At 45.1% G+C, this 27,756-nt stretch overlaps 5 protein-coding genes and 1 non-coding gene across 19 annotated transcripts in view; 3 read left to right on the top strand and 3 right to left on the bottom strand.

The window, feature by feature from the left end:
* LOC133472544 (gastrula zinc finger protein XlCGF57.1-like) overlaps positions 1-10,940 on the top strand; it is a 221,723-nt gene extending 210,783 nt beyond the window's left edge. For 2 of the 5 annotated variants that reach the window (XM_061763530.1, XM_061763531.1), the window contains exons 2-3: positions 7,897-8,034; positions 8,810-10,844. In XM_061763530.1, coding sequence (XP_061619514.1) covers positions 7,911-8,034; positions 8,810-10,440 — 1,755 coding nt within the window. In that variant the 5' untranslated portion in view covers positions 7,897-7,910 and the 3' untranslated portion in view covers positions 10,441-10,844. Of the gene's footprint in view, positions 1-385; positions 511-7,896; positions 8,035-8,809 lie in introns of those variants that run through there. The other 3 variants (XM_061763529.1, XM_061763526.1, XM_061763527.1) reach the window with 3 other exon arrangements.
* The window catches only part of LOC133472547 (gastrula zinc finger protein XlCGF57.1-like), a 220,531-nt gene that overhangs the window by 118,364 nt on the left and 74,411 nt on the right, over positions 1-27,756 (bottom strand). The gene's annotated exons all lie outside the window — the stretch shown is intronic.
* The window catches only part of LOC133472553 (gastrula zinc finger protein XlCGF57.1-like), a 208,635-nt gene that overhangs the window by 118,364 nt on the left and 62,515 nt on the right, over positions 1-27,756 (bottom strand). The gene's annotated exons all lie outside the window — the stretch shown is intronic.
* On the top strand, positions 104-26,381 carry LOC133472554 (gastrula zinc finger protein XlCGF57.1-like). Of its 8 annotated transcripts, XM_061763562.1 has the most exons (4): positions 21,011-21,151; positions 21,419-21,572; positions 23,028-24,069; positions 24,490-26,381. In XM_061763562.1, exons 2-4 carry the CDS (start codon positions 21,449-21,451, stop codon positions 24,578-24,580), a joined length of 1,257 nt encoding a protein of 418 aa, XP_061619546.1. In that variant the 5' UTR covers positions 21,011-21,151; positions 21,419-21,448; the 3' UTR covers positions 24,581-26,381. The 8 variants fall into 8 exon arrangements, with proteins under 8 accessions (XP_061619540.1, XP_061619542.1, XP_061619541.1 ...); XM_061763556.1 differs by lacking the exon at positions 21,011-21,151 and adding an exon at positions 104-202 and having other exon boundaries at positions 23,028-26,381; XM_061763558.1 differs by lacking the exon at positions 21,011-21,151 and adding an exon at positions 491-510 and having other exon boundaries at positions 23,028-26,381.
* trnal-uaa (transfer RNA leucine (anticodon UAA)) lies at positions 11,483-11,564 on the bottom strand. Its single transcript has one exon. It is a non-coding gene; the product is annotated as a tRNA-Leu (tRNA).
* Positions 21,036-27,756, top strand: part of LOC133472567 (zinc finger protein OZF-like) — a 284,984-nt gene continuing 278,263 nt past the window's right edge. Inside the window, exon 1 of one of the 3 annotated variants that reach the window (XM_061763598.1) lies at positions 21,036-21,151. The gene's annotated coding sequence lies outside the window, so the exon portion shown is untranslated. Of the gene's footprint in view, positions 21,152-21,443; positions 21,573-27,756 lie in introns of those variants that run through there. The other 2 variants (XM_061763597.1, XM_061763601.1) reach the window with 2 other exon arrangements.

Here is a 27,756-nt window from a genome sequence, read left to right as displayed (position 1 = left end):
TTCGCCGCGAGTTGACGACCTATTACCGTAATGCCTAGTATGAACAAAATTAGGGGCGGCTGGCTTGACCGCAGTCTTTTAGAGTGGAGGCTGGCTTGACCGCAGTCAAATGTCTGTTAACAGACAGCACAAGAGCAACAGTTTCCGTCGTGGTGATGTTCGACTTTCGGATAGGATCCAGAGACCCTGAACAGGAGAAGCGGTATGCACAAACGTTATCATGTTTAAAATTCAATGTTAGAACAATTTAGGAACCTAGAAGTACGTAGTTTATTTAACCTTCGGTCGGTAATCGAACTCACTCTTCCCGCGCGGGATTCCTCTCGCGAGATAATCGTTTGGTTTTCTTTGTGATAAAGTCGCATCACGCGTTCGTGACGCAAAGTTTGTCCAAGTGGACTTGCCGTAGAAGAGACTGCACCTCGACCTTTTTTCGGGGACGGCACGCGCTTCCACGTGCTGCACAACATTTTCTTGAATTTGCACCGAACGTGCTGAATCCTCGTCACGGTAAGTCCATCAATACCTCACAGGACTAAAACATCATTCGTGCAATCTTCGTGTCCGGTTGGAGTCGTCTCGTGCACGTTGAAGCCATTCGGCCTAGCTTCGTTTAGCTTAGCTTAGCATGCTAACAAAGAGACACGTTTGGGATCAATATTTCGAGAAGCAGAGAAAAAGCCTGAGCGAAAAGTGTTCTTCTTTCCGTCACCTACGAGTTAGGACGTGGACCAGAATATGAATACTAACAATTAAATGAGATAAAAACAACAACTAGATGATCAGCTTTCTTTGTCTGAGGTACTGAAATAACATACTGCGGTCAACCAGTCTCCACTCGTAAAGTAGCAGCCAAGCCAGCTGCCCCTAATTCTGTTCATACTAGGCATTACGGTAATAGGTGGCCAACTCGCGGCGAAGCCACCTTCAAAATAAAAGCTTCCCAATAATACGGACGTCAGTGCTCTTCGGTTTAGGAATGCAACCAGCAAAGTTAATTTGAATCTTGAAATACATTACATACATACATTAAAAAAAATACTTTATTTTATATCTTGGGAAAATGTAATGGTAATGGCCTGCACTTATATAGCACTTTATCTACATCATCACAGTGCCCAAAGCGCTTTACAAAGCCTCACATTCACACACACATTCATAAACCAATGGGCGGCTGCTGCCATGCGAGGCACTGCCAGGCCGACTGGGAGCAAATTAGGGTTCAGTGTCTTGCTCAAGGACACTTCGACATGCGGACAGTTGCAGCAGGGATTCGAACCTGTTCTACCTACTGAGCCAAAGCCACCCCAACATAATCCCATTGGTATCGCAAGACAAGTCCAGATCTGTGTGACAGACCACCAAGGACTCCACGAAAAGAGGTTTGATGAAGATATGATATTGTATTTCAAAATAAAAGTCTCTGAAAACTGCATATTTTGCTGTCATTACCCCTGACTGAAAAAATCTGTTAAATATCTTGAATTAGATATCGTAACACCGGTCCAGTTCTGGGGGACACTACACCACCCCAGGTCTCCAACAAAAGAGGTCCCATCCAAATCTGATGTGGCATTTCAAAATAAAAGTCCCCTGAAATTGGTATATTTCACTGTCATGAACACGGATTTCAAAAATTCATTTAAAATAATCTGGTGGTGGGGCTCGAAGGCGAGCGCCTGGTGGCCGGGCCTGCACCCATGGGGTCCGGCCGGGCACAGCCCGAAAGGGTAACGTGGGTCCCCCTTCCCATGGGCTCACCACCTGTGGGAGGGGCCATAGGGGTCGGGTGCAGTGTGAGCCGGGCGGTGGCCGAAGGCGGGGACCTTGGCGATCCGATCCCCGGCTACAGAAGCTGGCTCTAGGGACGTGGAATGTCACCTCTCTGGCAGGGAAGGAGCCCGAGTTGGTGTGTGAGGTCGAGAAGTTCCGACTCGATATAGTCGGACTCGCCTCCACACACACCTGGGGCTCTGGTACCAGTCCTCTCGAGAGGGGTTGGACTCTCTTCCACTCTGGAGTTGCCCATGGTGAGAGGCGCCGAGCAGGTGTGGGTATACTTATTGCCCCCCGGCTCGGCGCCTGTACGTTGGGTTTCACCCCGGTGGACGAGAGGGTAGCCTCCCTCCGCCTTCGGGTGGGGGGACGGGTCCTGACTGTTGTTTGTGCCTATGCACCAAACAGCAGTTCAGAGTACCCACCCTTTTTGGAGTCCTTGGAGGGGGTGCTGGAGAGCGCTCCCGCTGGGGACTCCATTGTTCTGTTGGGGGACTTCAATGCTCACGTGGGCAATGACAGTGAGACCTGGAAGGGCGCGATTGGGAGGAACGGCCCCCCCGATCAGAACCCGAGCGGTGTTCTGTTATTGGACTTCTGTGCTCGTCACGGATTGTCCATAACGAACACCATGTTCAAGCATAAGGGTGTCCACACGTGCACTTGGCACCAGGACACCCTAGGTCGCAGTTCGATGATCGACTTTGTGGTCGTGTCATCGGACTTGCGGCCGCATGTCTTGGACACTCGGGTGAAGAGAGGGGCGGAGCTGTCAACTGATCACCACCTGGTGGTGAGTTGGCTCCGATGGTGGGGGAAGATGCCGGTCCGACGTGGCAGGCCCAAACGTATTGTGAGGGTCTGCTGGGAACGTCTGGCAGAATCCCCTGTCAGAAGGAGTTTCAACTCCCACCTCCGACAGAACTTTGCTCATGTTCCGGGGGAGGCGGGGGACATCGAGTCCGAGTGGACCATGTTCCGCGCCTCCATTGCTGAGGCGGCCGACCGGAGCTGTGGCCGTAAGGTGGTCGGTGCCTGTCGTGGCGGCAATCCGCGAACCCGTTGGTGGACACCAACGGTGAGGGATGCCGTCAAGCTGAAGAAGGAGTCCTATCGGGCCTTTTTGGCCTGTGGGACTCCTGAGGCAGCTGATGGGTACCGGCTGGCCAAGCGGAATGCAGCTCTGGTGGTCGCTGAAGCAAAAACCCGGGCATGGGAGGAGTTCGGTGAGGCCATGGAGAAAGACTTCCGGACGGCTTCGAGGAAATTCTGGTCCACCATCCGACGTCTCAGGAGAGGAAAGCAGTGCACCACCAACACTGTGTATAGTGGGGATGGGGCGCTGCTGACCTCGACTCGGGACGTTGTGAGTCGGTGGGGAGAATACTTCGAAGACCTCCTCAATTCCACCGACACGCCTTCCCATGGGGAAGCAGAGTGTGGGTTCTCTGAGGCGGGCTCTCCTATCTCTGGGTTTGAGGTCACCGAGGTAGTTAAAAAGCTCCTCGGTGGCAGGGCCCCGGGGGTGGATGAGATTCGCCCGGAGTTCCTAAAGGCTCTGGATGTTGTGGGGCTGTCCTGGTTGACACGCCTCTGCAACATCGCGTGGACATCGGGGACAGTGCCTCTGGATTGGCAGACTGGGGTGGTGGTTCCCCTTTTTAAGAAGGGGGACCGGAGGGTGTGTTCCAACTACAGGGGGATCACACTGCTCAGCCTCCCTGGTAAGGTCTATTCAGGGGTGCTGGAGAGGAGGGTCCGTCGGGAAGTCGAATCTCAGATTCAGGAGGAGCAGTGTGGTTTTCGTCCTGGCCGTGGAACAGTGGACCAGCTCTACACCCTCGGCAGGGTCCTCGAGGGTGCATGGGATTTCGCCCAACCAGTCTACATGTGTTTTGTGGACTTGGAGAAGGCGTTCGACCGTGTCCCTCGGGGAGTCCTGTGGAGAGTGCTTCGGGAGTATGGGGTACCGAACCCCCTGATACGGGCTGTTCGGTCCCTGTACGACCGGAGTCAGAGTTTGGTCCGCATATCCGGCAGTAAGTCGAACTCGTTCCCGGTGAGGGTTGGACTCCGCCAAGGCTGCCCTTTGTCGCCGATTCTGTTCATAACTTTTATGGACAGAATTTCTAGGCGCAGCCGAGGCGTAGAGGGGGTCCGGTTTGGTGGCCTCAGTATTGCATCTCTGCTTTTTGCAGATGATGTGGTTCTGTTGGCTTCATCAAGCCGTGACCTCCAACTGTCATTGGAGCAGTTCGCAGCCGAGTGTGAAGCGGCTGGGATGAGAATCAGCACCTCCAAATCTGAGACCATGGTCCTCAGTCGGGAAAGGGTGGCATGCCATCTCCAGGTCGGGGATGAGATCCTGCCCCAAGTGGAGGAATTTAAGTATCTTGGGGTCTTGTTCACGAGTGAGGGAAGAATGGAACGGGAGATCGACAGGCGGATCGGTGCAGCGTCTGCAGTGATGCGGACTTTGTATCGGTCCGTTGTGGTAAAGAAAGAGCTAAGCCGAAAGGCGAAGCTCTCAATTTACCGGTCGATCTTCGTTCCTACCCTCACCTATGGTCATGAGCTGTGGGTCGTGACCGAAAGAACAAGATCCCGGATACAAGCGGCCGAAATGAGTTTCCTCCGCAGGGTGTCCGGGCTCTCCCTTAGAGATAGGGTGAGAAGCTCGGTCATCCGGGAGGATCTCAGAGTAGAGCCGCTACTCCTCCGCATTGAGAGGAGCCAGATGAGGTGGCTGGGGCATCTGATTCGGATGCCTCCCGGACGCCTCCCTGGTGAGGTGTTCCGGGCATGTCCCACCGGGAGGAGACCCCGGGGACGACCCAGGACGCGCTGGAGAGACTACATCCTTCGGCTGGCCTGGGAACGCCTCGGGATCCCCCCGGAAGAGCTGGATGAAGTGGCTGGGGAGAGGGTAGTCTGGGCGTCCCTGCTGAAGCTACTGCCCCCGCGACCCGACCCGGATAAGCGGTAGAGAATGGATGGATGGATGGCATTTAAAATAATCTGTGCGTTATCACAACACCAGTCCAGTTCTGGGGGACACTACACCACTCCATGTCTCCAACAATAGAGGTCCCATCCAAATCTGATGTGGCATTTCAAAATAAAAGTCCCCTGAAATTGGTATATTTCACTGTCATGAACACGGATTTCAAAAATTCATTTAAAATAATCTGTGCGTTATCACAACACCAGTCCAGTTCTGGGGGACACTACACCACTCCATGTCTCCAACAATAGAGGTCCCATCCAAATCTGATGTGGCATTTCAAAATAAAAGACTCTTGAAATTGGTATATTTCACTGTCATGATCACGGATTTCAAAAATTATTTAAAAAAAAAAAAAATCTGTGAGTTATCACAACACCCGTCCGGTTCTGGGGGACACTACACCACCCCAGGTCTCCAATAAAAGAGGTACCATTCAAATCTGATGTGGCATTTCAAAATAAAAGACTCTTGAAATTGGTATATTTCACTATCATGATCACGGATTTCAAAAATTCATTTCAAAAAAACTGTGAGTTATCACAGCACCAGTCCAGTTCTGGGGGACACTACACCACTCCATGTCTCCAACAAAAGAGGTCCCATCCAAATCTGATGTGGCATTTCAAAATAAAAGTCCCCTGAAATTGGTATATTTCACTGTCATGATCACGGATTTCAAAAATTATTTAAAAATAATCTGTGCGTTATCACAACACCAGTCCAGTTCTGGGGGACACTACACCACCCCAGGTCTCCAATAAAAGAGGTCCCATCCAAATCTGATGTGGCATTTCAAAATAAAAGTCCCCTGAAATTGGTATATTTCACTGTCATGATCACGGATTTCAAAAATTATTTAAAAATAATCTGTGCGTTATCACAACAGCAGTCCAGTTCTGGGGGACACTACACCACCCCAGGTCTCCAATAAAAGAGGTCCCATCCAAATCTGATGTGGCATTTCAAAATAAAAGACTCTTGAAATTGGTATATTTCACTGTCATGATCGCAGATTTCAAAAATTATTTTAAAATCTGTGCGTTATCACAACACCAGTCCAGTTCTGGGGGACACTACACCACTCCAGGTCTCCACTAAAAGAGGTTTGATCAAGATTTTAAAAAAAAAATAGAAAACCGTCTTTCTTGTAACTATTTCAAATATACTGTTTTCCTTCCAGTTACTGATGGTGTCGTGGTTCATTTGCCTGACTTCAATGCAGCCAGCGTGGGTTTGGTTCCCACTCAGTGATGGTCTCTACAGTGTATGTGCCCTGCGACTGACCAGCTCAGGGTTTTTTCTTTCTTTTGCCCGAACTCAGTATGGGGAGGCTCCAACACCCCGCGACTCAACAGGATAAGTGCTGTTGAAATGGATGGAAAAATCGTATTTAATGATAAAACAATCTGGGTTTTTTACAGATTGCAGATATATGACATCAAATGGTGATGGCAGTAATGTAGTAGCATCCTGTAATTGTCTCCTACATGTATGAGAAGGGTAAAAGGTGTTGCGATACGAACAGGATTATTTCTATTTCTTAAAAGAAGTAGTATTGACATTTTTTTTATGAATGTTTTAATTCAGGCGGCACGGTGTACGACTAGTTGGAGCATCTGCCTCACAGTTCTGAGGAGCAGGGTTCAATCCCCGGCCCCGCCTGTGTGGAGTTTGCATGTTCTCCCCGTACCTGCGTGGGTTTTCTCCGGGCACTCCGGTTTCCTCCCACATCCCAAAAACATGCATGGCAGGTTAATTGAAGACTCTAAATTGCCCATAGTGTGAATGGTTGTTTGTTTTTATGTGCCCTGTGATTGGCTGGCAACCGGTTCAGGGTGTACCCCGCCTCCTGCCCGATGATAGCTGGGATAAACTCCAGCACGCCTGCGACCCTCGTGAGAAGAAGCGGCTCAGAAAATGGATGGATGGTTGGATGTTTTAAATCAGTGGCAGTGAAATATGAATATTTCAGGAGACTTTTATTTTGAAATGCCACAACAGATTTGGCCCCTCCTTCAACAGTCCCCTTATCGTGGTGGAGGGGTTTGTGTGTCCCAATGATCCTATGAGCTAATTTCTCTGGGGCTTTATGCAAACAGGTCCTAGGTGAGGGGCCAGACAAAGCACAGCTCCAAAAACCTCTGTGATGACAAACAATTCAGGAAGACATTTTCCCTTGCCCGGACGTGGGTCACCTCTGGAGCCATGCCTGGAGGTGGGGCTCAAAGGCGAGCGCCTGGTGGCCGGGCTTGCACCCATGGGGCCTGGCCGGGCAGACCCCGAAAGGGTAACGGGGGTCCCCCTTCCCATGGGCTCACCACTTGTGGGAGGGGCCATCGGGGTCGGGTCCAGTGTGAGCTGGGCAGTGGCTGAAGGCAGGGACCTTGGCGATCTCATCCCCGGCTACAGAAACTGGCTCGAGGGACGTGGAATGTCACCTTTCTGGCAGGGAAAGAGCCCGAATGGAATGGAACGGGAAATCAACAGGCGGATCGTTGCAGCGTCTGCAGAGATGCAGACTTTGTATCGGTCCGTTGTGGTAAAGAAGGAGCTAAGCCGAAAGGCGAAGCTCTCAATTTACCGGTCGATCTACGTTCCCTAACCCTAACCCTCAACGATGGTCACGAGCTGAAGAAAGAATGAGATCGTGGATGCCAGCGGCTGAAATGAATTTCCTCCGCAGGGTATCCGAGCTCTCCCTTAAAGATAGGGTGAGAAGCTCGGTCATCCGGGAAGAGCTCAATGTAGAGCCGATGCTCCTCCACATCGAGAGGAGCCAGATGAGGTGGCTAGGTGAGGTGTTCCGGAAACGTCCCACCGGAAGGAGACCCCGGGGACGTCCCAGGACACGGTGGAGAGACTACGTCTCTCGGCTGGCCTGTGAACGCATCGGTATCCCCCTGGAAGAGCTGGATGAAGTGGCTGGGGAGATGGAAGTCTGGGTGTTTTTTCTGTCTCATATTTCTTCCAATGCATCATTCCGTTCTCCTGTGTCCTCTTGTTGACTTTGGTGCTTTGCCATTTTAACTAACGTAGTGTTGAACCCACAGTGTCCAAATCGTAATCTTGATGTCATCTGATTTGCACTTGCTTTTCTCATCCCTCCAACGTAGAGCGGAAAGTGAAAATGTGTGCAAGGACAGCAGAGTACGAGGAGGAACTTTGTGGCCCAAAAGAGGAGAAGGAGCCACAACGTCAACTACTGGACGCTGCGTTCAATCTGCAGCCTCGAATTGTGCTACACAGAGCAGGTGGGTTCACTTCTCTCTCACTGGTTTTATGAAATACATTCTAATTTTAATATTATTCCCGGGTTTTTCTGATGAGGACTGTCTGACGTTACATATAATTTTTTTATCATATCCAATAGCGTGTAGTCTGATGGCATCCCCTCATGATGTGGATTGAGGGTTGTAGGCCAAATTTCAGAAGATCTGAAAGGCTTGTGGCCATTGTTGTGTGATCAAAGTTGTAACAGTGTTACACAACCTACACGACTTGTTTGGAAAATTGCCAGAAAGATTTTTGCCCTTTTTGTGTCTTGTAGGCAAGTTGAGTAAACATTTGTTCATGCCAAGTCAAATCAGTCTTCCATGGTGGGAAGTAACCAAGTACAGTAAACCCTCCTATATCGCAGTTTTATTACTGTACACATTATTCTTTACTGTACCTAAGTACATTTTTAGGTGTCATCCTTTTTTTTTTTTTACTGTCAACAATTTACTTTCACTCTTTAAATTTGAAACCTGTGATTTCTCTTCCTTACTTCGTCACAAATAGCTTTACTTTTTTCTACTTCTATGGACGATGACGTGTAAAAAAACTGAAAACGGTGCATCCACATTGAAGGGTCACCCAACTTTGCTGCGTTCCGCTGTTCTACTATTTTACGTCAGCCCATTAGTCCCATTAGGCTCTCTGGTTGAAGGCGCTAACGTGTAAACACGATCGAGGACCAAGGTGGTTGTCAATATTGTAAACAAATTAGATTTGACCCATTTGTGTTTGTCTTCTTTTGTCTTGCAGACGTCAGTGAAAATCTTCATCCTGAGCGGCAGCAGTCAGTGTCCCCTCACATCAAAGAGGAAGAGGAGGATGAAGAGGTTCAACACATCAAAGAGGAGGAGGAAGAGTTCCTTCACATTAAAGAGGAAGAACAGGAGGAAATCATCAAGGTTCCATCGACTGGTGTCCCTTTGAAGAGTGAAGATGAAGGTCGAAGTGAGGAGAGACGAGGGGCGGAGCCACCAAACAGCAACAGCTCAAGTGATGGAGACCACTGTGGAGGATCACAAACAGACGGTGATGATGATGTTGATGAACAGTTGGAAGGTGATATGACATGTCACACTGCCAATAAATGCTGGAAATGTTCTAAATGTAGGAAAACCTTTGCTTCTAAGAGCAATTTCAAACGACACATGAAAATACACACTGGTGAGAAACCTTTTGCATGCTCAGTTTGCGGTCAAAGATTCTCCCGAAAGGGAAGCTTAAAAATACACACAAGAACGCACACTGGTGAGAAACCTTTTGCCTGCTCAGTTTGTGGTCAAAGATTCTCCCGAAAGGGAACCTTAAAAATACACACAAGAACGCACACTGGTGAGAAACCTTTTGCATGCTCAGTTTGTGGTCAAAGATTCTCTCACAAGGGACATTTGACACATCACGCAAGAACACACACTGGAGAGAAGCCCGTTGCCTGCTCAGGTTGTGGTCAAAGGTTCTCTCAGAAGCAACACTTAAAAATACACACAAGAACACACACTGGTGAAAAACCTTTTGCATGCTCAGTTTGTGGGCAAAGATTCTCTGAAAAGGGAACTTTACTAAAACACACAAGAACCCACACTGGTGAGAAACCTTTTGGATGCTCAGTTTGTGGTCAAAGATTCTCCCAAAAGGAAAGCTTAAAAATACACACTAGAACGCACACTGGTGAGAAACCTTTTGGATGCTCAGTTTGTGGTCAAAGATTCACACAGAAGGGATACTTAAAAATGCACACAAGAACCCACACTGGTGAGAAACCTTTTGTATGCTCAGTTTGTGGGAAAGGATTCCCTCACAAGCGACATTTGACAGGTCACACAAGAACCCACACTGGTGAGAAACCTTTTTCCTGCTCAGTTTGTGGTCAAAGGTTCTCTGTGAAGAGTAACTTAAAAATACACACAAGAACACACGCCGGTGAGAAGCCTTTTGCATGCTCAGTTTGTGGTCAAAGATTCTCCCAAAAGGAAAGCTTAAAAATACACACTAGAACGCACACTGGTGAGAAACCTTTTGCATGCTCAGTTTGTGGTCAAAGATTCTCCCAAAAGGGAACCTTAAAAATACACACTAGAATGCACACTGGTGAGAAACCTTTTGCCTGCTCAGTTTGTGGTCAAAGATTCTCCCAAAAGGGAAGTTTAATAACACACACAAGAACACACACTGGTGAGAAGCCTTTTGGATGCTCAGTTTGTGGTCAAAGATTCACGCAGAAGGGATACTTAAAAATGCACACAAGTACACACACTGGTGAGAAACCTTTTTCCTGCTCAGGTTGTGGTCAAAGATTCTCTCGTAAGGCTCGGGTTAAGACACACAAGTGTCCTGGTGAGACAAGCAGTGATCAAGAAGCTTTTAATGCAAATGTAAATGTTTAATATAAAAGTAATTACTATGTTACTGACAGAAATCGACATGCTTGTATTCTGTGTACCAGCTTTTATTGTATGTATCTTCTTCTTGTCCATATAGTTTCTGAAAGCCCCGTGAGTGTTGAGAATGAACACTGTTGCCAAAATACTTAAAAGGGACGAGTTAAAGGTGGTGGGAAAGAGGGCGGCTGTGGATCAGTAGAGCGGGTCGTCCAGTGACCGAAGGGTCGCCGGTTCGAACCCTGGCTCCGACTGTCCGTATGTGGAAGTGTCCTTGGGCAAGACACCGAACCCTAATTTGCTCCCAGTGAGCCTGGCAGCGCCTTGCACGGCAGCAGCCGCCCAGTGGTCTATGAATATGTGAGTGAATGTGAGGCTTAATAGAGCGCTTTGGGCACTGTGAACATTATGTCTGGGAAAAACCCTCCTATTTTCAAATAAATGCAGGAGCGACGGGAGAGATTGGTTAGAGCGTGTTGAGAGGCTGTGATCTGAACAATCTCCCATACGCCCTCCTCATGAGAAAAAGAAACCAGTGTCTTCATTCCTTTTGTGTCTATTTTTTATAATGTTGGGTAAGATAAATCCAACAGGTACATAACGTTTTGTTGCCTGCTTGCGAGCCATATCGTATGAAAAGTACGTGAACATGTTGTGGAACTGCTATCATTTAACCTCTTACTCTTCGTGAGAAATATTGTGCAATTAAGACTTGTCAACTAATTGGCTGAGGCCAACGGGAAGTGACCCTTCACTCAATTCACTTCGCACTGACAAAAAAAATGTGTCCTTTACTCACTGTTCTGTCAATTTAAAATCACTGTGTCAGTACCCATAAAGGTGGCACGACAGTTCAGCGTGAAAGACAACGGTAATGACATTAAGGCAAACACTTTCAGGGGAGCTAATATTTTACGGCGACAAGCAAACAGTCCAAACAGAACGGCAAAAAGCTCGACTTTTTTGTGGCCAAAAATACGTATTGTCCCAAACGCCTTGTCGGAGCCAATGACAAAATGGTAGGATATTAACGATATTGAAAAGGAAGTGGCAGTGGTGGGATTTGAACCCACGCCTCCTGAGAGACTGGAGCTTAAATCCAGCGCCTTGGACCGCTCGGCCACACTACCTGCAAACCCCATTTTTGTACGGGGATTTTATTGATAAATGTAAGCCCGACCGAACGGGAAGTATGGTGACAAAACTTGTAGTGTGACATAAGCCACGGCAAACGATTTGGCCCTGCGACGCCAAAATGAAGTCTGGCAAATTGGATTCTTTTTTTATATCTTCCGTGTAGTGTGTAATATCAACAACTCTCCGACAGAGCAACTTGACAGAGACCAGTAGGATTGCGTATTGTGACCGGCGCATCACCTCCCGTGCTTACCGTTGTCAACATATTTGCGCGCTGTTGTTAACATTTCTTCTCACGCACAAACCAATGTTTAACGAAGCTTTAGGGCATGATTCGACGTAACGCCGGCATGTTTACGTGCAACCGTATGTACTTGCGCTTGCTAGGGTACATAACGTTTTGTTGCCTGCTTGCGAGCCGTATTGTATGAAAAGTACGTGAACATACCTCAAGCAATCCTTCAATGAACGTTCTCTCCCGAGCACCAGTGACGAACAGGTTTTTCCACATTTTGTCCCCCCACAGTCACTCACACGCACAGGCATACACAGAAACAAGACATTGACGCGGCGCATTGCTGTTGTTGTCACCATCGTAACGAGTGTGTCCCGTAGCGTTGACCGGTGACACGTTTTCGGCTTCCACCTCTCGGACAGTGTTTGATTTGACAAGATAGAGCCCAGTGATGGTAAAAGACGGGATAGGGTGCTATCGGAATAAATGTCGAGTAGTGTTGCCACTGTCTGTCCCAGAAACGGCAAGGTTTGATGGCAGTAGTCTGACATTGTGTCATCGGGAAAGACCAAATGTGTCGTGGCCTGATCCAGCCATGACAACTCGAACAGCCCTGTTGCACATACCAACTACAATGACTACAGAGCAGAGTGGCGCAGCGGAGGTGTGCTGGGCCCATAACCCAGAGGTAGATGGATCGAAACCATCCTCTGCTATCTGGAGCTCGTTCTCTGTTATCGTATGTCTCCTCATAGGATGTTGTGGAACTGCTATCATTTAACGTATTACTCTTCGTGAGAAATATTGTGCAATTCAGACTTGTCAACTCATTGGCTGAGGCCAACGGGAAGTGACTCTTCACTCAATTCACTTCGCACTGACAAAAAAAATGTGTCCTTTACTCATTGTTCTGTCAATTTAAAATCACTGAGTCAGTACTCATAAAGGTGGCACGACAGTTCAGCGTGAAAGACAAAGGTAATGACATTAAGGCAAACACTTTCAGGGGAGCTAATATTTTACGGCGACAAGCAAACAGTCCAAACAGAACGCCAAACAGCTCGACCTTTTTGTGGCCAAAAATACATATTGTCCCAAACGCCTTGTCGGAGCCAATGACAAAATGGGAGGATATTAACGATATTGAAAAGGAAGTGGCAGTGGTGGGATTTGAACCCACGCCTCCTGAGAGACTGGAGCTTAAATCCAGCGCCTTGGACAGCTCGGCCACACTTCTTGCAAACCCCATTTTTGTACAGGGAATTTTTTGATAAATGTAAGCCCGACCGAACGAAGTATGGTGACAAAACTCGTAGTGTGACATAAGCCACGGCAAACGATTTGGCCCTGCGACACCAAAATGAAGTCTGGCAAATTGGGTTCTTTTTTGATATCTTCCGTGTAGTGTGACATATAAACGACAACTCTCCGACAGCGCAACTTGACAGAGACCAGTAGGATTGCGTATTCTGACCGGCGCATCACCTCCCGTGCTTACCGTTGTCAACATACTTGCGCGCTGTTGTTAACATTGCTTCTCACGCACAAACCAATGTTTACCGAAGCTTTAGGGCATGATTCGACGGAACGCCTGCATGTTTACGTGCAACCGTATGTACTTGCGCTTGCATGGGTACTGTTAAATATATTCTAGAAGTTATCATTTATTTGCTTAGCTTGCATTAGTATTATGGACGATTTTAGATGTCTCGCCTTCAAAAAGATGACTCAGCATCATCCGATGGAAGGGCGCCTGGACCAAGGACGTGATCGGATGTGGTCGGGGACGTGACAGGTGTTGGTCCAATGTTTTGTGTTGTGTCTTATTGTTTAGAACATTATGTCTGGGAAAAACCCTCCTATTTTCAAATAAATGCAGGAGCGAGGGGGGGGGATTGTTTAGAGCGTGTTGAGAGGCTGTGATCTGAACAATCTCCCATACGCCCTCCTCATGAGAAAAAGAAACCAGTGTCTTCATTCCTTTTGTGTCTATTTTTTATAATGTTGGGTAAGATAAATCCAACATTAAATTGGTCCTTCGAGCCGGATGTCAACACACCCAAGGATTCCAGTTGTGGAGCCGACTTCCAGTTAAGAGACCGTGGCCACGGCAAGTAAGACCCTTTACGGGACTGGTCTTCGTTCTCCTCAACTGGGATCTGAAGGTTGACGACAATCCACAGGATTGAAGACGAATGGTGAGTTAAATTTAAGGACGGCGGAGTCCGACAAATTCCGCGAGGACGGCGGAGTCCTGTACGTACTTAAATTCCGTGTTTAATAAACCCTGTGAATACTAGTTAATGGCGGGTGAAATAAAGAAACTAGGAAAGTTTCGTGGCGTCGTAGTTAAATTCCGTATAGGACGCCGGAGTCCTCTAACGAGCTGTTGACAGACGTAGTTAAATTCCGTGTAGGACGGCGGAGTCCTCTGACGAGCCAGTGTGAATGAAAACTGTTTGAATGAGAGTGTAAAAGGGAAATGGGAAACCACTAGGTTTTTCATTCCATACCAAAACAGTGGGAAAGTAAACGGTGGACTTTTGTGGATGCAAAGGCAAGAATTCTCCACTCGAAAGAGTTGAAGTGAGAATTACCACAGAAAGTAAATTTGAATCACCGTCCTACTGAAAAGAAATAGTGTTCTAGACTACCCTAGGTAGTATTACACTGAACCAAATTCTTTCAAATGGGGAAAGGAAGTAGTAAAATAAAAAACAGGAATACACTGCAGTGTAAAGGTTGGAGGTTCATTAAATTAAATTTAAAAGAAAAAGAAAAAACAGGATCCTGATCAAATTTAATATTTAGAGACAGGGATAACCAAACACGGCTTTAATGGTTGGTTAAATACACAAAAAATAGCCGCGTTGCAGGAATCAAATTATCTAAAAAATAAAAGACAAACCACCGTTAAACGTGGGAAAGGCCCTGTTGTCTGCAGCCTTGCAGCTTATCACAAAAATAGAAGATAAAAAAGAATGTGATGAGCTGCAGTAATACAGAGAGCAGCATGCGTACCAAACCCACGCACATTGTTAAATTCATTAAGACCAGACGCTACTGTGTTTACAGTAGTGGACATAAGTAATGCATTCTTTTCAGTACCAATAGAAAATAACAGTCAATTTTGGTTTGCATTCAAATTTGAGAAAAAAAATATATATATATACATTTACTAGATTACCGCAAGGTTACTGTGAAAGTCCAACTAATTATTCACAAGTTATGACAACACGCATGTCTTCTGGCATCTACAGATGGAGAGACATGCAAGGATTCATTGGCCTTACTGCATCATCTAACAGAAGAGGGACATAAAGTTAACAAAAATAAATTGCAATGATGTAAAAGGCAAGTCAAATATCTAGGCCATAATTTAAGTATAGGAGGAAAGACTATATTAGAAGACAGGAAAGCTATAGTCTTAAAAAATCCTAAACCACAGATGAAGAAACATATAATCATCATTTTTAGGTCTGACAAATTATTGTAGCGCATGGATTCCAAACTGTGCAGAAATTGTTGCACCATTGTCAAAATTAATGTATGAAGACAACCTTAAAATGACATCATCTGTTTAATGGAGTACAGAGGCAGAAAAGGCCTTCTGTGACATTAAACAACATTTGGTGTCCAGTGCTGCGCTGGCCCTTCCAAATTATGATAAACCTTTTATTCAAATGGTAGATTGTAAAAGCTATTGCATGACCTCCGTACTTACACAACAATACGGTGATAAGCTAAGACCAATAGCTTATTTTTCAACTAAATTGGACAACGTAACGTGTGCATTACCACATTGTGTCAGAGCAGTTGTAGCAGCCTTGACGGCAGTAGAGAGCAGTTCACCCTTAAGGTCCCACATACAGTGTCTGCTCTCCTATTGCAAACCAATATGCCGTTTTTATCACCTGCAAGACATTTATCTTGCATTGCCATCTTGCTGTCACAACCACATTTGACTGTTGAGCGATGCACAACCTTAAATCCAGCCACACTAATACCCTTACTTAATGAAGGCACGCTGAGCATGATTATAGGGAATTGGCTGAACAAGCTGCTGAATTAGTAGCATTAACCGAGGCATGCAAACTCATGATAAATAAAGATGGTACAATCTATACTGATAGCCAATATGAGTATTCCACAACAAGAACGCAATTATTGGGAAAAACAAAGTGCAAAACTACAAAATGAAATTTACAATAGCACAGGAAAAAAAAAAAAAAAACCTATTCAAATGGGCTGCTATATTGAGCCATGCTGTGTCACATGTCTCAACTGGAGGGATGGTGGCACAGATAGATTGACACTTTACAGCCCTAAAAAAATAGCAGAAAGAAACACGTGGGTTCATTTAACACACTGTGAGAAAAAGAAGAGATTCTGTCAATATGGGGTTCTGTGTGTACATTAATGAGGAGAAGAATTATGTGATTTTAGCAAATGGCTGCAAGATAACACAGAGTGAAAAATTTAAGGGGGTCCGAATACTTTGCGTACCCACTGTATGTATGTATGTATCGATCAAATATATGTATAGATCACAAATTTGTTTCTGCAGATGGCATTGTGTGACAGATGGGGACTGTCATAATGTCGGACGACCCATGACGAAGGTCGCCTGTCCCGAAACTGCGGCTGATCTGATTTGATATGATCTGATCCATAAAAGCTAAAATATTGGGCTGATCATTATAATATTATTATTTATAAAAGTTTGAAGCTGTCATGAGTAGAAATGTCTGCATATATTTTGGTGATGATTGTTGACAGTTGTGGGACATGAAGCCACGTTTCTTGGGTTCATGCATGAGGCTTGCAAGGATGTGGTGCTCGCCCGGCGTGTTTGTGTCATTTTAATGATGGCGTCCGCATCCATCCCAATCCATAAGTTTGCATTTTTTATTTTTTTTATTTTTTTTTTATTTGTCAAGCACATTAAAGTCGTGATTGAATTTTGGGGTACTAGCTGTTGTTCATGTGATGCAATGATATATGACAGCAATGTAAGATATCCAACGTAATACCAGCTTGAACAAGGCGGTGTTTGGAAACTCAAGCAATTTCCTGAAAAGTTGTCATTTTGAAGGTGAGGGGATTCCACCTGACAGCTGCGATATACAAATATGACCAATTACTGCCACTTCATAGTATGGTACATTCCTTTTCCCACACCAGCTATGCCAGTGCTTTTCAATTTTCAATTTTGTTGATGAAAAAGGGGTGTTTGAAAGGGAATTAGTTCTTTACCAATTGCTCCAAAATGTATTGATATTATTGGAAATGAGTGCCAGTTTCATTTTCTTGAGCATGCATGCATTTTGTCCAATGTTTTAGTGACGTCAATTGTATTATTAAGATTGTATTATTCCATTTGCACACTGATTGAGGAGCATCTGCAACATTTGCACAACCATTGTCCCAGATTATCGCACTACTCGTCACTTTAAACCGCATACACTCCTTGAAGTCTCAGCGCCCTTTGCACAACGGTCGTTGCACCGGACTATTGCGATATTAGTCATTCAAACTGCTGCTAGAGGACTGCATCTTTTTGCACAATTGTTTTTTGTCAATGTCTTTCTGTCTCCAAAGTGTTCTGTAAATTGACTGTCTGTTGTACTAGAGCGGCTCCAACTATCCATCCATCCATCCATTTTCTGAGCCGCTTCTCCTCACAAGGGTCGCGGGCATGCTGGAGCCTATCCCAGCTGTCATCGGGCAGGAGGCGGGGTACACCCTGAACTGGTTGCCAGCCAATCGCAGGGCACATAGAAACTAACAACCATTCGCACTCACAGTCATGCCTACGGGCAATTTAGAGTCTCCAATTAATGCATGTTTTTGGGATGTGGGAGGAAACCGGAGTGCCCGGAGAAAACCCACGCAGGCACGGGGAGAACATGCAAACTCCACACAGGCGGGGACGGGGATTGAACCCCGCACCTCAGAACTGTGAGGCTGACGCTCTAACCAGTCGGCCACCGTGCCGCCCGGCTCCAACTACCGGAGACAAATTCCTTGTGTGTTTTGGACATACTTGACAAAAAAGAGATTTATCCTGGCAGAGGCAAAATTATCCAACATAAAACATACATGGTGTTCCTCGTGGGGTTCCTAATCAATACAAATTAGCTGACCAAGTTGCAGGAGGATTTGAATACTTCATATGCTGTTGGTGTACGATGAATAAAAATGTTGATGGGATAAACTATATCCACTTCAATGTACAGAGATTAGGAAATTGGACTCAGAGTGGGTTGGAAGCTGTGCACGAGCAGCTCTAGGACATTCCAAAGACCGCATAGCTGTCGACATGCTCCTCGCAAGAGAGGGAGGTGTTTGCGGGATGTTTGGAGAACAATCAAACAATACTGCTTCAGATGGCAGCTTGACCAGAGCCATCGATGGTCTACGGACCCTCAATCAACACTCCTTGTGAAACAGCTGAATGGACGTTTTTGGTAAATATAAAACCCTAATTTCACCAATATTGATATCAATTGCTGTTTTTGCAGCCATTCTGACATTGTGTGGATGTTGTTGTATCCCATGCATTCGGGCATTAATCAGTAAATTAATCACCACAGCCATAACCCACATGGAACCGTATGGAGCAGATTTATCCTTTATTGGAGGTTGATAATAATGACGATGATGATGATGATGATGATGTTGTTTTACCTGATTTGTTTCCTGATCCAGGTGATTACGATGTTTAAACTACAACATTCATGTATGACAAGTTTACTCTGAGTGTAAATGTATTTGTTTCATAAAAATGATTCTACAGTTAAAAATCGAAATGAAGTGACTGTAAGATGATATGAGAATTTGTGCAAATACATGATAAACAGGAGGGAAATGTTAAATTTGTTAAATGTTAAATGCACATCCTTCCCATCTCTAGCCCTCTGTCTGGCCAGCCTGTATAGATCCTTTTCTCCTTCTTTAGTGTCCAACCTGCCATACATGTCATCATATGCCTCTTATTTGGCCTTTGCCACTTCTACCTTTGCCCTGTGTCGCATCCATCCATCCATCCATTTTCTGAGCCGCTTCTCCTCACTAGGGTCGCGGGCGTGCTGGAGCCTATCCCAGCTGTCATCGGGCACGAGGCGGGGTACACCCTGAACTGGTTGCCAGCCAATCGCAGGGCACATAGGAACAAACAACCATTCGCACTCACAGTCATGCCTCCGGGCAATTTACAGTCCCCAATTAATGCATGTTTTTGGGATGTGGGAGGAAACCGGAGTGCCCGGAGAAAACCCACGCAGGCACGGGGAGAACATGCAAACTCCACACAGGCGGGGACGGGGATTGAACCCGGGTCCTCAGAACTGTGAGGCTGACGCTCTAACCAGTCGGCCACCGTGCCGCTGCCCTGTGTCGCATCTCAATGTATTCCTTTCGCCTCTCCTCGGTCCTCTCAGTGTCCCACTTCTTCTTAGCTAACCTTTTTCCTTGTATGATTTCCTGTACTGTGAGGTTCCACCACCAAGTCTCCTTCTCTCCTTTCCTGCCAGAAGATACACCAAGTACTCTCCTGCCTTCTTCTCTGATCACCTTGGCTGCAGTGGTGCAGTCTTCTGGTAGCTCCTCCCGTCCACCGAGAGCCTGCCTCACCTCTTCCCGAAAAGCTGCACAACACTCGTCCTGTCTCAGCATCCACCACATGGTTCTCTTCTCTGCCTTTGTCTTCCTAATCTTCCTCCCCACCACCAGAGTCATCTTACACACCACCATCCTATGCTGTCTAGCCACACTCTCCCCTACCACTACCTTACAGTTGGTAACCTCCTTCAGATTACATCGTCTGCACAAGATGTAATCCACCTGTGTGCTTCTACCTCCGCTCTTGTAGGTCACCCTATGTTCGTGCCTCTTCTGGAAAAATGTGTTCACGACAGCCATTTGCATCCTTGTTGCAAAGTCTACCACCATCTGTCCCTCCAAGTTCCTTTCCTGGATACCGTACTTACCCATCACTTCTTCATCACCCTTATTACCTTCACCAACATGTCCATTACAATCTGCACCAATTACGACTCTCTCTCTGTCTGGGATGCTCAGAACTACTTCGTCTCGCTCCTTCCAGAATTTCTCTTTCACCTCTAGGTCACATCCTACCTGTGGGGCATAGCCACTAATCACATGACACATAACACCCTCAATTTCAAATTTCAGCCTCATCACTCGATCTGATAGTCTTTTCACCTCCAAGACATTCTTAGCCAACTCTTCTTTTAAAATAACCCCGACTCCATTTCTCTTCCCATCTACACCATGGTAAAATAATTTAAACCCTGCCCCTAAACTTCTAGCCTTACTGCCTTTCCACCTGGTCTCCTGGACACACAATATATCAATATATCAACCTTTCTCCGAATCATCATGTCAACCAACTCCCGAGATTTTCCTGTCATTTCATTGCTGCTGATAGCTGTGTAGGCTTTGACTGACACTTATTAGCTTAGGCCTACTTGCATTCAACGTCTCAATCACAATGACCTTTAGCCCAGTTCAGGTGTTTCCCACATCGTAACAATGTTCATTGCACTTTTATTGAGATAATTATCGATACCAATTCTCCAAACATCAATATCTGAATCCTCGGGTTCGGGTTCGAGCGGACCTGGGCAATTCTTTTCACATGAAAAATTCAAATCAAATTTATAAAAAAAAGATATACTTGCAGTCATGTGTGCAGATTTCAAATAAACTTGAATTTTTAATCTATCTCAAGATCAGAATGACCCTTGCTGGTTGTAGTCCTGGCATAGTTTACTTTCTCTCATATATATATATATATATATATATATATATATATATATATATATATATATATATATATATATATATATATATATATATATATATTTAATATAATTATTTTTAATCCGAAGCATTGACGTCCCTGTCGGGCGATTTTATTTTGAAGGTGCCGCTCGTTGGCGGCTTATTACCGTAATGCCGAGTATGAACAAAATTAGGGGCGGCTGGTTTGACTTCGTTTGGCTCAAACCGGTGGCCTGCCGTAAAGGATCATGGGTAATACATCTCCTTTCCCTTCTCGCCGTGCGGGAGGAGGGACGATCGTGCTTCAGCAAATCTTCCTGAATTTGGACCGAATGCTGTGAATCCTCGACGCTTGACGCCCCTGATCGCGATTTTAGTGGACAAAACATCATTCGTGCAATCTTCGTGTCCGGTTGGAGTCGTCTCGTGCACGTTGAAGCTTCTCGGCCTAGCCTAGCTTAGCTTATTTTAGCTTATCTGGCTAACAAAGAGACACGTTTGTGAGCAACACTTCGCTCAGCAGAGATCAAGCGTCAGGTAAAGTGTTCTTCTTTCCGCCACCTCCGAGTATCTAATGCTAACACTTAAATGGAGAGAAAATAACACACACGCCAACTACTACATTATGTAAGCTTTGTCTGAGATACTAAAATAATATCCTCGAACAATTGTTTTCTGAACTGACTTTGGTGCTTTGCCATTTTAACTAACGTACTGTTTAACTCACAATGTCCAAATCTGAATCTTGAGTTCAATGTTTCACATGTTCGATTTGCACTTGCTTTTCTCATCCCTCCAACGTAGAGCGGAAAGTGTTGCGATCGTCGTGTGAAAATGTGTGCAAGGACAGCAGAGTACGAGGAGGAACTTTGTGGCCCAAAAGAGGAGAAGGAGCCACAACGTCAACTACTGGACGCTGCGTTCAATCTGCAGCCTCGAATTGTGCTACGCAGAGCAGGTGGGTTCACTTCTCTCTCAATTGTTTTATGAAATACATTCTAATTTTAATATTATTCCCGGGTTTTTCTGATGAGCACTGTCTGACGTTACTGTTAAATATATTGTAGAAGTTATCATTTATTTGCTTAGCTTGCATTAGATGACTCAGCAGGAATCATCAGAGAGAAGGACGTGGCCGGGACGTGGCAGGTGTTGGTCCCATGTTTTCCCCTTGAAACCCTACCCTTAGTGTGTTGTGTCTTGTAGCTTAGTACGTTATGTCTTGTAAACTTTGAAACCTCCCTATTTTCAAATAAATGCAGGAGCGACGGGAGAGATTGTTTAGAGTGTGTTGAGAGGCTGTGATCTGAACAATCTCCCATTCGCCCTCCTCATGAGAAAAAGAAACCAGCGTCTTCATTCCTTTTGTGTCTATTTTTTATAATGTTGGGTAAGATAAATCCAACAGTTACATATAATTTTTTTTTATCATATCCAATAGCGTGTAGTCTGATGGCATCCCCTCATGATGATGTGGATTGAGGTTTGTAGGCCAAATTTCAGAAGATCTGAAAGGCTTGTGGCCATTGTTGTGTGATCAAAGTTGTAACAGTGTTATACAACCTACACGACTTGTTTGGGAAATTGCGAGGAAGATTTTTGCCCTTTTTGTGTCTTGTCGGCGAGTTGAGTAAACATTTGTCGCCAAGTCAAATCAGTCTTATCGCAGAGGGTTTACTGTACTTGGCAGTAAACCCTCCGCGATATTGCGGTTCATCTATCGCAGTTTGATTACTGTACATATTATTCTTTACTGTACCTAAGTACATTTTTAGGTGTCTATACTTTTTTTTTTTTTTTTTACTTTCAACAATTTACTTTCACGCTTTAAATTTGAAACCTATGATTTCTCTTCCTTACTTTGTCACAAATAGCATTACTTTTTTCAACTTCTATGGATGATGACGTGTCAAAAAAACAAAAAACGGTGCTGAGTCATCTTTTCGAAGGGCGCCTGGACCAAGGACGTGATCGGATGTGGTTGGGTCGGGACAAGTGTTGGTCCAATATTTTGTGTTGTGTCTTATTGCTTAGAACATTATGATTTGTAAATCCCTCCTATTTCAAATAAATGCAGGAGCGAGGGGGGGGGATTGTTTAGAGCGTGTTGAGAGGCTGTGATCTGAACAATCTCCCATACGCCCTCCTCATGAGAAAAAGAAACCAGCGTCTTCATTCCTTTTGTGTCTATTTTTTATAATGTTGGGTAAGATAAATCCAACAATCCACATTGAAGGTTCGCCCAACTTTGCTGCGTCCCGCTGTTCTGCTATTTTGCGTCAGCCCATTAGTCCCATTAGGCTCTCTGGTTGAAGGCGCTAACGTGTAAACAGGATCGAGGACCAAGGTGGTTGTCAATATTGTAAACAAATTAGATTTGACCCATTTGTGTTTGTCTTCTTTTGTCTTGCAGACGTCAGTGAAAATCTTCATCCTGAGCGGCAGCAGTCAGTGTCCCCTCACATCAAAGAGGAAGAGGAGGATGAAGAGGTTCAACACATCAAAGAGGAGGAGGAAGAGTTCCTTCACATGAAAGAGGAAGAGCAGGAGGAAATCATCAAGGTTCCATCGACTGGTGTCCCTTTGAAGAGTGAAGATGAAGGTCGAAGTGAGGAGAGACGAGGGGCGGAGCCACCAAACAGCAACATCTCAAGTGATGGAAACCACTGTGGAGGATCACAAACAGACGGTGATGATGATGATGATGTTGATGAACAGTTGGAAGGTGATATGACATGTCACACTACCAATAAATGCTGGAAATGTTCTAAATGTAGGAAAACCTTTGCTTCTAAGAGCAATTTCAAACGACACATGAAAATACACACTGGTGAGAAACCTTTTGCATGCTCAGTTTGCGGTCAAAGATTCTCCCGAAAGGGAAGCTTAAAAATACACACAAGAACGCACACTGGTGAGAAACCTTTTGCCTGCTCAGTTTGTGGTCAAAGATTCTCCCGAAAGGGAAGCTTAAAAATACACACAAGAACGCACACTGGTGAGAAACCTTTTGCATGCTCAGTTTGCGGTCAAAGATTCTCCCGAAAGGAAAGGTTAAAAATACACACAAGAACGCACACTGGTGAGAAACCTTTTGCATGCTCAGTTTGTGGTCAAAGGTTCTCTCAGAAGCAACACTTAAAAATACACACAAAAACACACACTGGTGAAAAACCTTTTGCATGCTCAGTTTGTGGTCAAAGATTCTCCCGAAAGGAAAGCTTAAAAATACACACAAGAACCCACACTGGTGAGAAACCTTTTGGATGCTCAGTTTGTGGTCAAAGATTCACACAGAAGGGATACTTAAAAATGCACACAAGAACCCACACTGGTGAGAAACCTTTTGTATGCTCAGTTTGTGGGAAAGGATTCCCTCACAAGCGACATTTGACAGGTCACACAAGAACCCACACTGGTGAGAAACCTTTTTCCTGCTCAGTTTGTGGTCAAAGGTTCTCTGTGAAGAGTAACTTAAAAATACACACAAGAACACACGCCGGTGAGAAGCCTTTTGCATGCTCAGTTTGTGGTCAAAGATTCTCCCAAAAGGAAAGCTTAAAAATACACACTAGAACGCACACTGGTGAGAAACCTTTTGCATGCTCAGTTTGTGGTCAAAGATTCTCCCAAAAGGGAACCTTAAAAATACACACTAGAATGCACACTGGTGAGAAACCTTTTGCCTGCTCAGTTTGTGGTCAAAGATTCTCCCAAAAGGGAAGTTTAATAACACACACAAGAACACACACTGGTGAGAAGCCTTTTGGATGCTCAGTTTGTGGTCAAAGATTCACGCAGAAGGGCTACTTAAAAATGCACACAAGTACACACACTGGTGAGAAACCTTTTTCCTGCTCAGGTTGTGGTCAAAGGTTCTCTCGTAAGGCTCGGGTTAAGACACACAAGTGTCCTGGTGAGACAAGCAGTGATCAAGAAGCTTTTAATGCAAATGTAAATGTTTAATATAAAAGTAATTACTATGTTACTGACAGAAATCGACATGCTTGTATTCTGTGTACCAGCTTTTATTGTATGTATCTTCTTCTTGTCCATATAGTTTCTAAAAGCCCCGTGAGTGTTGAGAATGAACACTGTTGCCAAAATACTTAAAAGGGACGAGTTAAAGGTGGTGGGAAAGAGGGTCGTCCAGTGACCGAAGGGTCGCCGGTTCGAACCCTGGCTCCGACTGTCCGTATGTGGAAGTGTCCTTGGGCAAGACACCGAACCCTAATTTGCTCCCAGTGAGCCTGGCAGCGCCTTGCACGGCAGCAGCCGCCCAGTGGTCTATGAATATGTGTGTGAATGGGTGAATGTGAGGCTTAATAGAGCGCTTTGGGCACTGTGATCGTGAAGATGAAGCGTTACATAAGTGCAGTCCATTTGCCATTTAGCAAAGGTGAGAACATGGACACTTATTCCATGGTGCTGGACTTATAAATGTCTACAGGAAAAAAATGCCTCCAAAATAAACTCGGTCGTAATTTGCTAAAATCATTGAGGTTCATTTTTTTCTCCTCCTTAATGTACACACAGCACCCCATATTGACAGAAAAAAGCGGAATTGTTGAAATTTTTGCAGATTTATTAAAAAAGAATAACTGAAATATCACACAGCCATAAGAATTCCGACCCTTTGCTCAATATTTAGTAGAAGCGCCCTTTTGAGCGAATACAGCCATGAGTCTTTTTGGGAATGATGCAACAAGTTTTTCACACCTGGATTTCCTCATCAAGTCCGATCAGTATAATCTAACACAGCTGGACTCCGATGAAGGTGTAGAACCATTTGAAGGATGATCAGAAGAAATGGACAGCACCCGAGTTCAATATATGAGTGTCACAGCAAAGGGTCGGAATACTTATGGCTGTGTGAAAAATCTGCAAAAATTTCAACCATTATTTTTTTTTCTGTCAATATGGGGTTCTGTGTGTACATTAAGGAGGAGAAGAATTATGTGATTTTAGCAAATGGCTGCAAGATAACACAGAGTGAAAAATTTAAGGGGGTCCGAATACTTTCCGTACCCACTGTATGTATGTATGTATCGATCAAATACATGTATAGATCACAAATTTGTTTCTGCAGATGGCATTGTGTGACAGATGTGGACTGTCATAATGTCGGACGACCCAAAACGAAGGTCTCCTGTCCCGAAACTGCGGCTGATCTGATTTGATATGATCTGATCCATAAAAGCTCAAATATTGGGCTGATCATAATAGTTTGTCATGAGAAGCACATACAATTCGTGATTGAACATCATTTCGGAGTACGAGCTGTTGTTCATGTGATGCAATGATATATGACAGCAATGTAAGATATCCAACGTAATACCAGCTTGAACAAGGCGGTGTTTGGAAACTCCAGCAATTTCCTGAAAAGTTGTCATTTTGAAGGTGAGGGGATTCCACCTGACAGCTGCGATATACAAATATGACCAATTACTGCCACTTCATCGTACGGTACATTCCTTTTCCCACACCAGCTATGCCAGTGCTTTTCAATTTTCAATTTTGTTGATGAAAAAGGGGTGTTCGAAAGGGAATTAGTTATTTACCAATTGCTCCAAAATGTATTGATATTATTGGAAATGAGTGCCAGTTTCATTTTCTTGAGCATGCATGCATTTTGTCCAATGTTTTAGTGACGTCAATATCAAATAAGTGAACGATTGATTGAAATAGACTGTAAAAAAAAACCCTGACTTTTGGTGCTAAACTGTAACGTGTATATGTGATACTGAATAAAGTAGACTGCTTAAAACAGTGAGGGTGACTCCATTTACTTGTACATCAAATCAATTTTCCCCATTAAAAAGAATTGAAAAAGAATTGTTTCCTCAGTACCAGGTAAATATTGAATTCATGTTTGACATTTTAAAAGTGTTTCAAGGAAACGTTCTGATACTGTCCTTGAATTTTTACGAAAGAAAACAATGTTGACATTAACTGCCATGATCTTTGCATTGAAAAATAGCAGAACTGAAAGTTGAAAACCAACAGGTTTAAGAAGAACTTGGTAGCCTTCACGCAAAAAATTTACATTTTGCTTCCCAGCTGAAAGGAGTTTGCAGTTTAGAAGTTAACCGCAAGTGACCGCAAGCTGCAATTTTATATTGAGTTACCGTCTCGAACTCGTTACATGTAATTGTTGTGTGTTGCCAAAATGTAAAGTAATGACACCAATGTAATGGACATGCTCTCGCCCAAAGGCACTGACCCCCAAACCCCGGACTGAGCTACATCGCTGTCTCCGCTCCCCCGCCGAGATAGACGGCCACGGGGATGCTAGATTTAACTTCGCACACGGACGCTAAATGAATTACCAGCCAGTCCCAAGTAGCTCATCAAAGCTGCGATACGGACACTGGTTTCTCACTCGGACACGAAGTCAATTAACTTTCACCCCCAGCCAGCCTGAAGTGTCTCATCAACAAATACTTTTTTTGGGGGGACACTGGCTTGATCACCAAGAAGGTGAGGAACCCGCTGTTTGCTGGCTCTCGTTCGACCAACTTGCCGAAGACTGGCTTAGCCAGGAAGCCCCACCTCGCACCATGAGGTGGCGAGGACACATCGGACCCCTCCCCGCCGCAGGGCATCCTGCCAGCGCTCCGAGCTACCCTTTCGGGTGCGAATAGCGACATACGGGCTCCGGCCGCCCTGCCTGGGAACATTTTTTTATCCGCTCTCCTTTTTCCCCCCCTACTTTTCCGCCAAATCCACCTGTTCCCCTTGCAGACCAGACCGGCCAAACATCCAGGAAATCGACCAGCCTGCGTAAATTCTGTTCCATGCAAAGTAATTCCATCTTGTGGGCGACTGAAAGTACAGATTGGTGCATATTTGTGTTTAGATGAACAAGAACAGGAACCCCCAGCTCTTTGCATTGTCAATACACGCTCATTCCACCCTCACATCACAAGCTCAGCCTCTTCCTACCAATGTTTGTCCTCCGTTTGCTTTTTCCTGCCTTGTTTCCTTGTAGATTCCCCTGGTAGAGCTCATGAAATTTTCTATAAAAATTCACTACCTGTATCATTTGTGTGTGTTTGGGTTCGACAAAAGACCTCTGGCTATCGAGAACTCATCTAATTCCTGTAGCAACCTTCAGATTACAAGACAGATAAAAGGTTTGT

This window comes from Phyllopteryx taeniolatus, chromosome 23 (genome assembly GCF_024500385.1).
Source record: "Phyllopteryx taeniolatus isolate TA_2022b chromosome 23, UOR_Ptae_1.2, whole genome shotgun sequence".
Taxonomy (NCBI): Eukaryota; Metazoa; Chordata; class Actinopteri; order Syngnathiformes; family Syngnathidae; genus Phyllopteryx; species Phyllopteryx taeniolatus.
The sequence above is the reverse complement of the archived record's forward strand: the minus strand, read 5'-3'. Positions and strand labels throughout refer to the sequence as shown.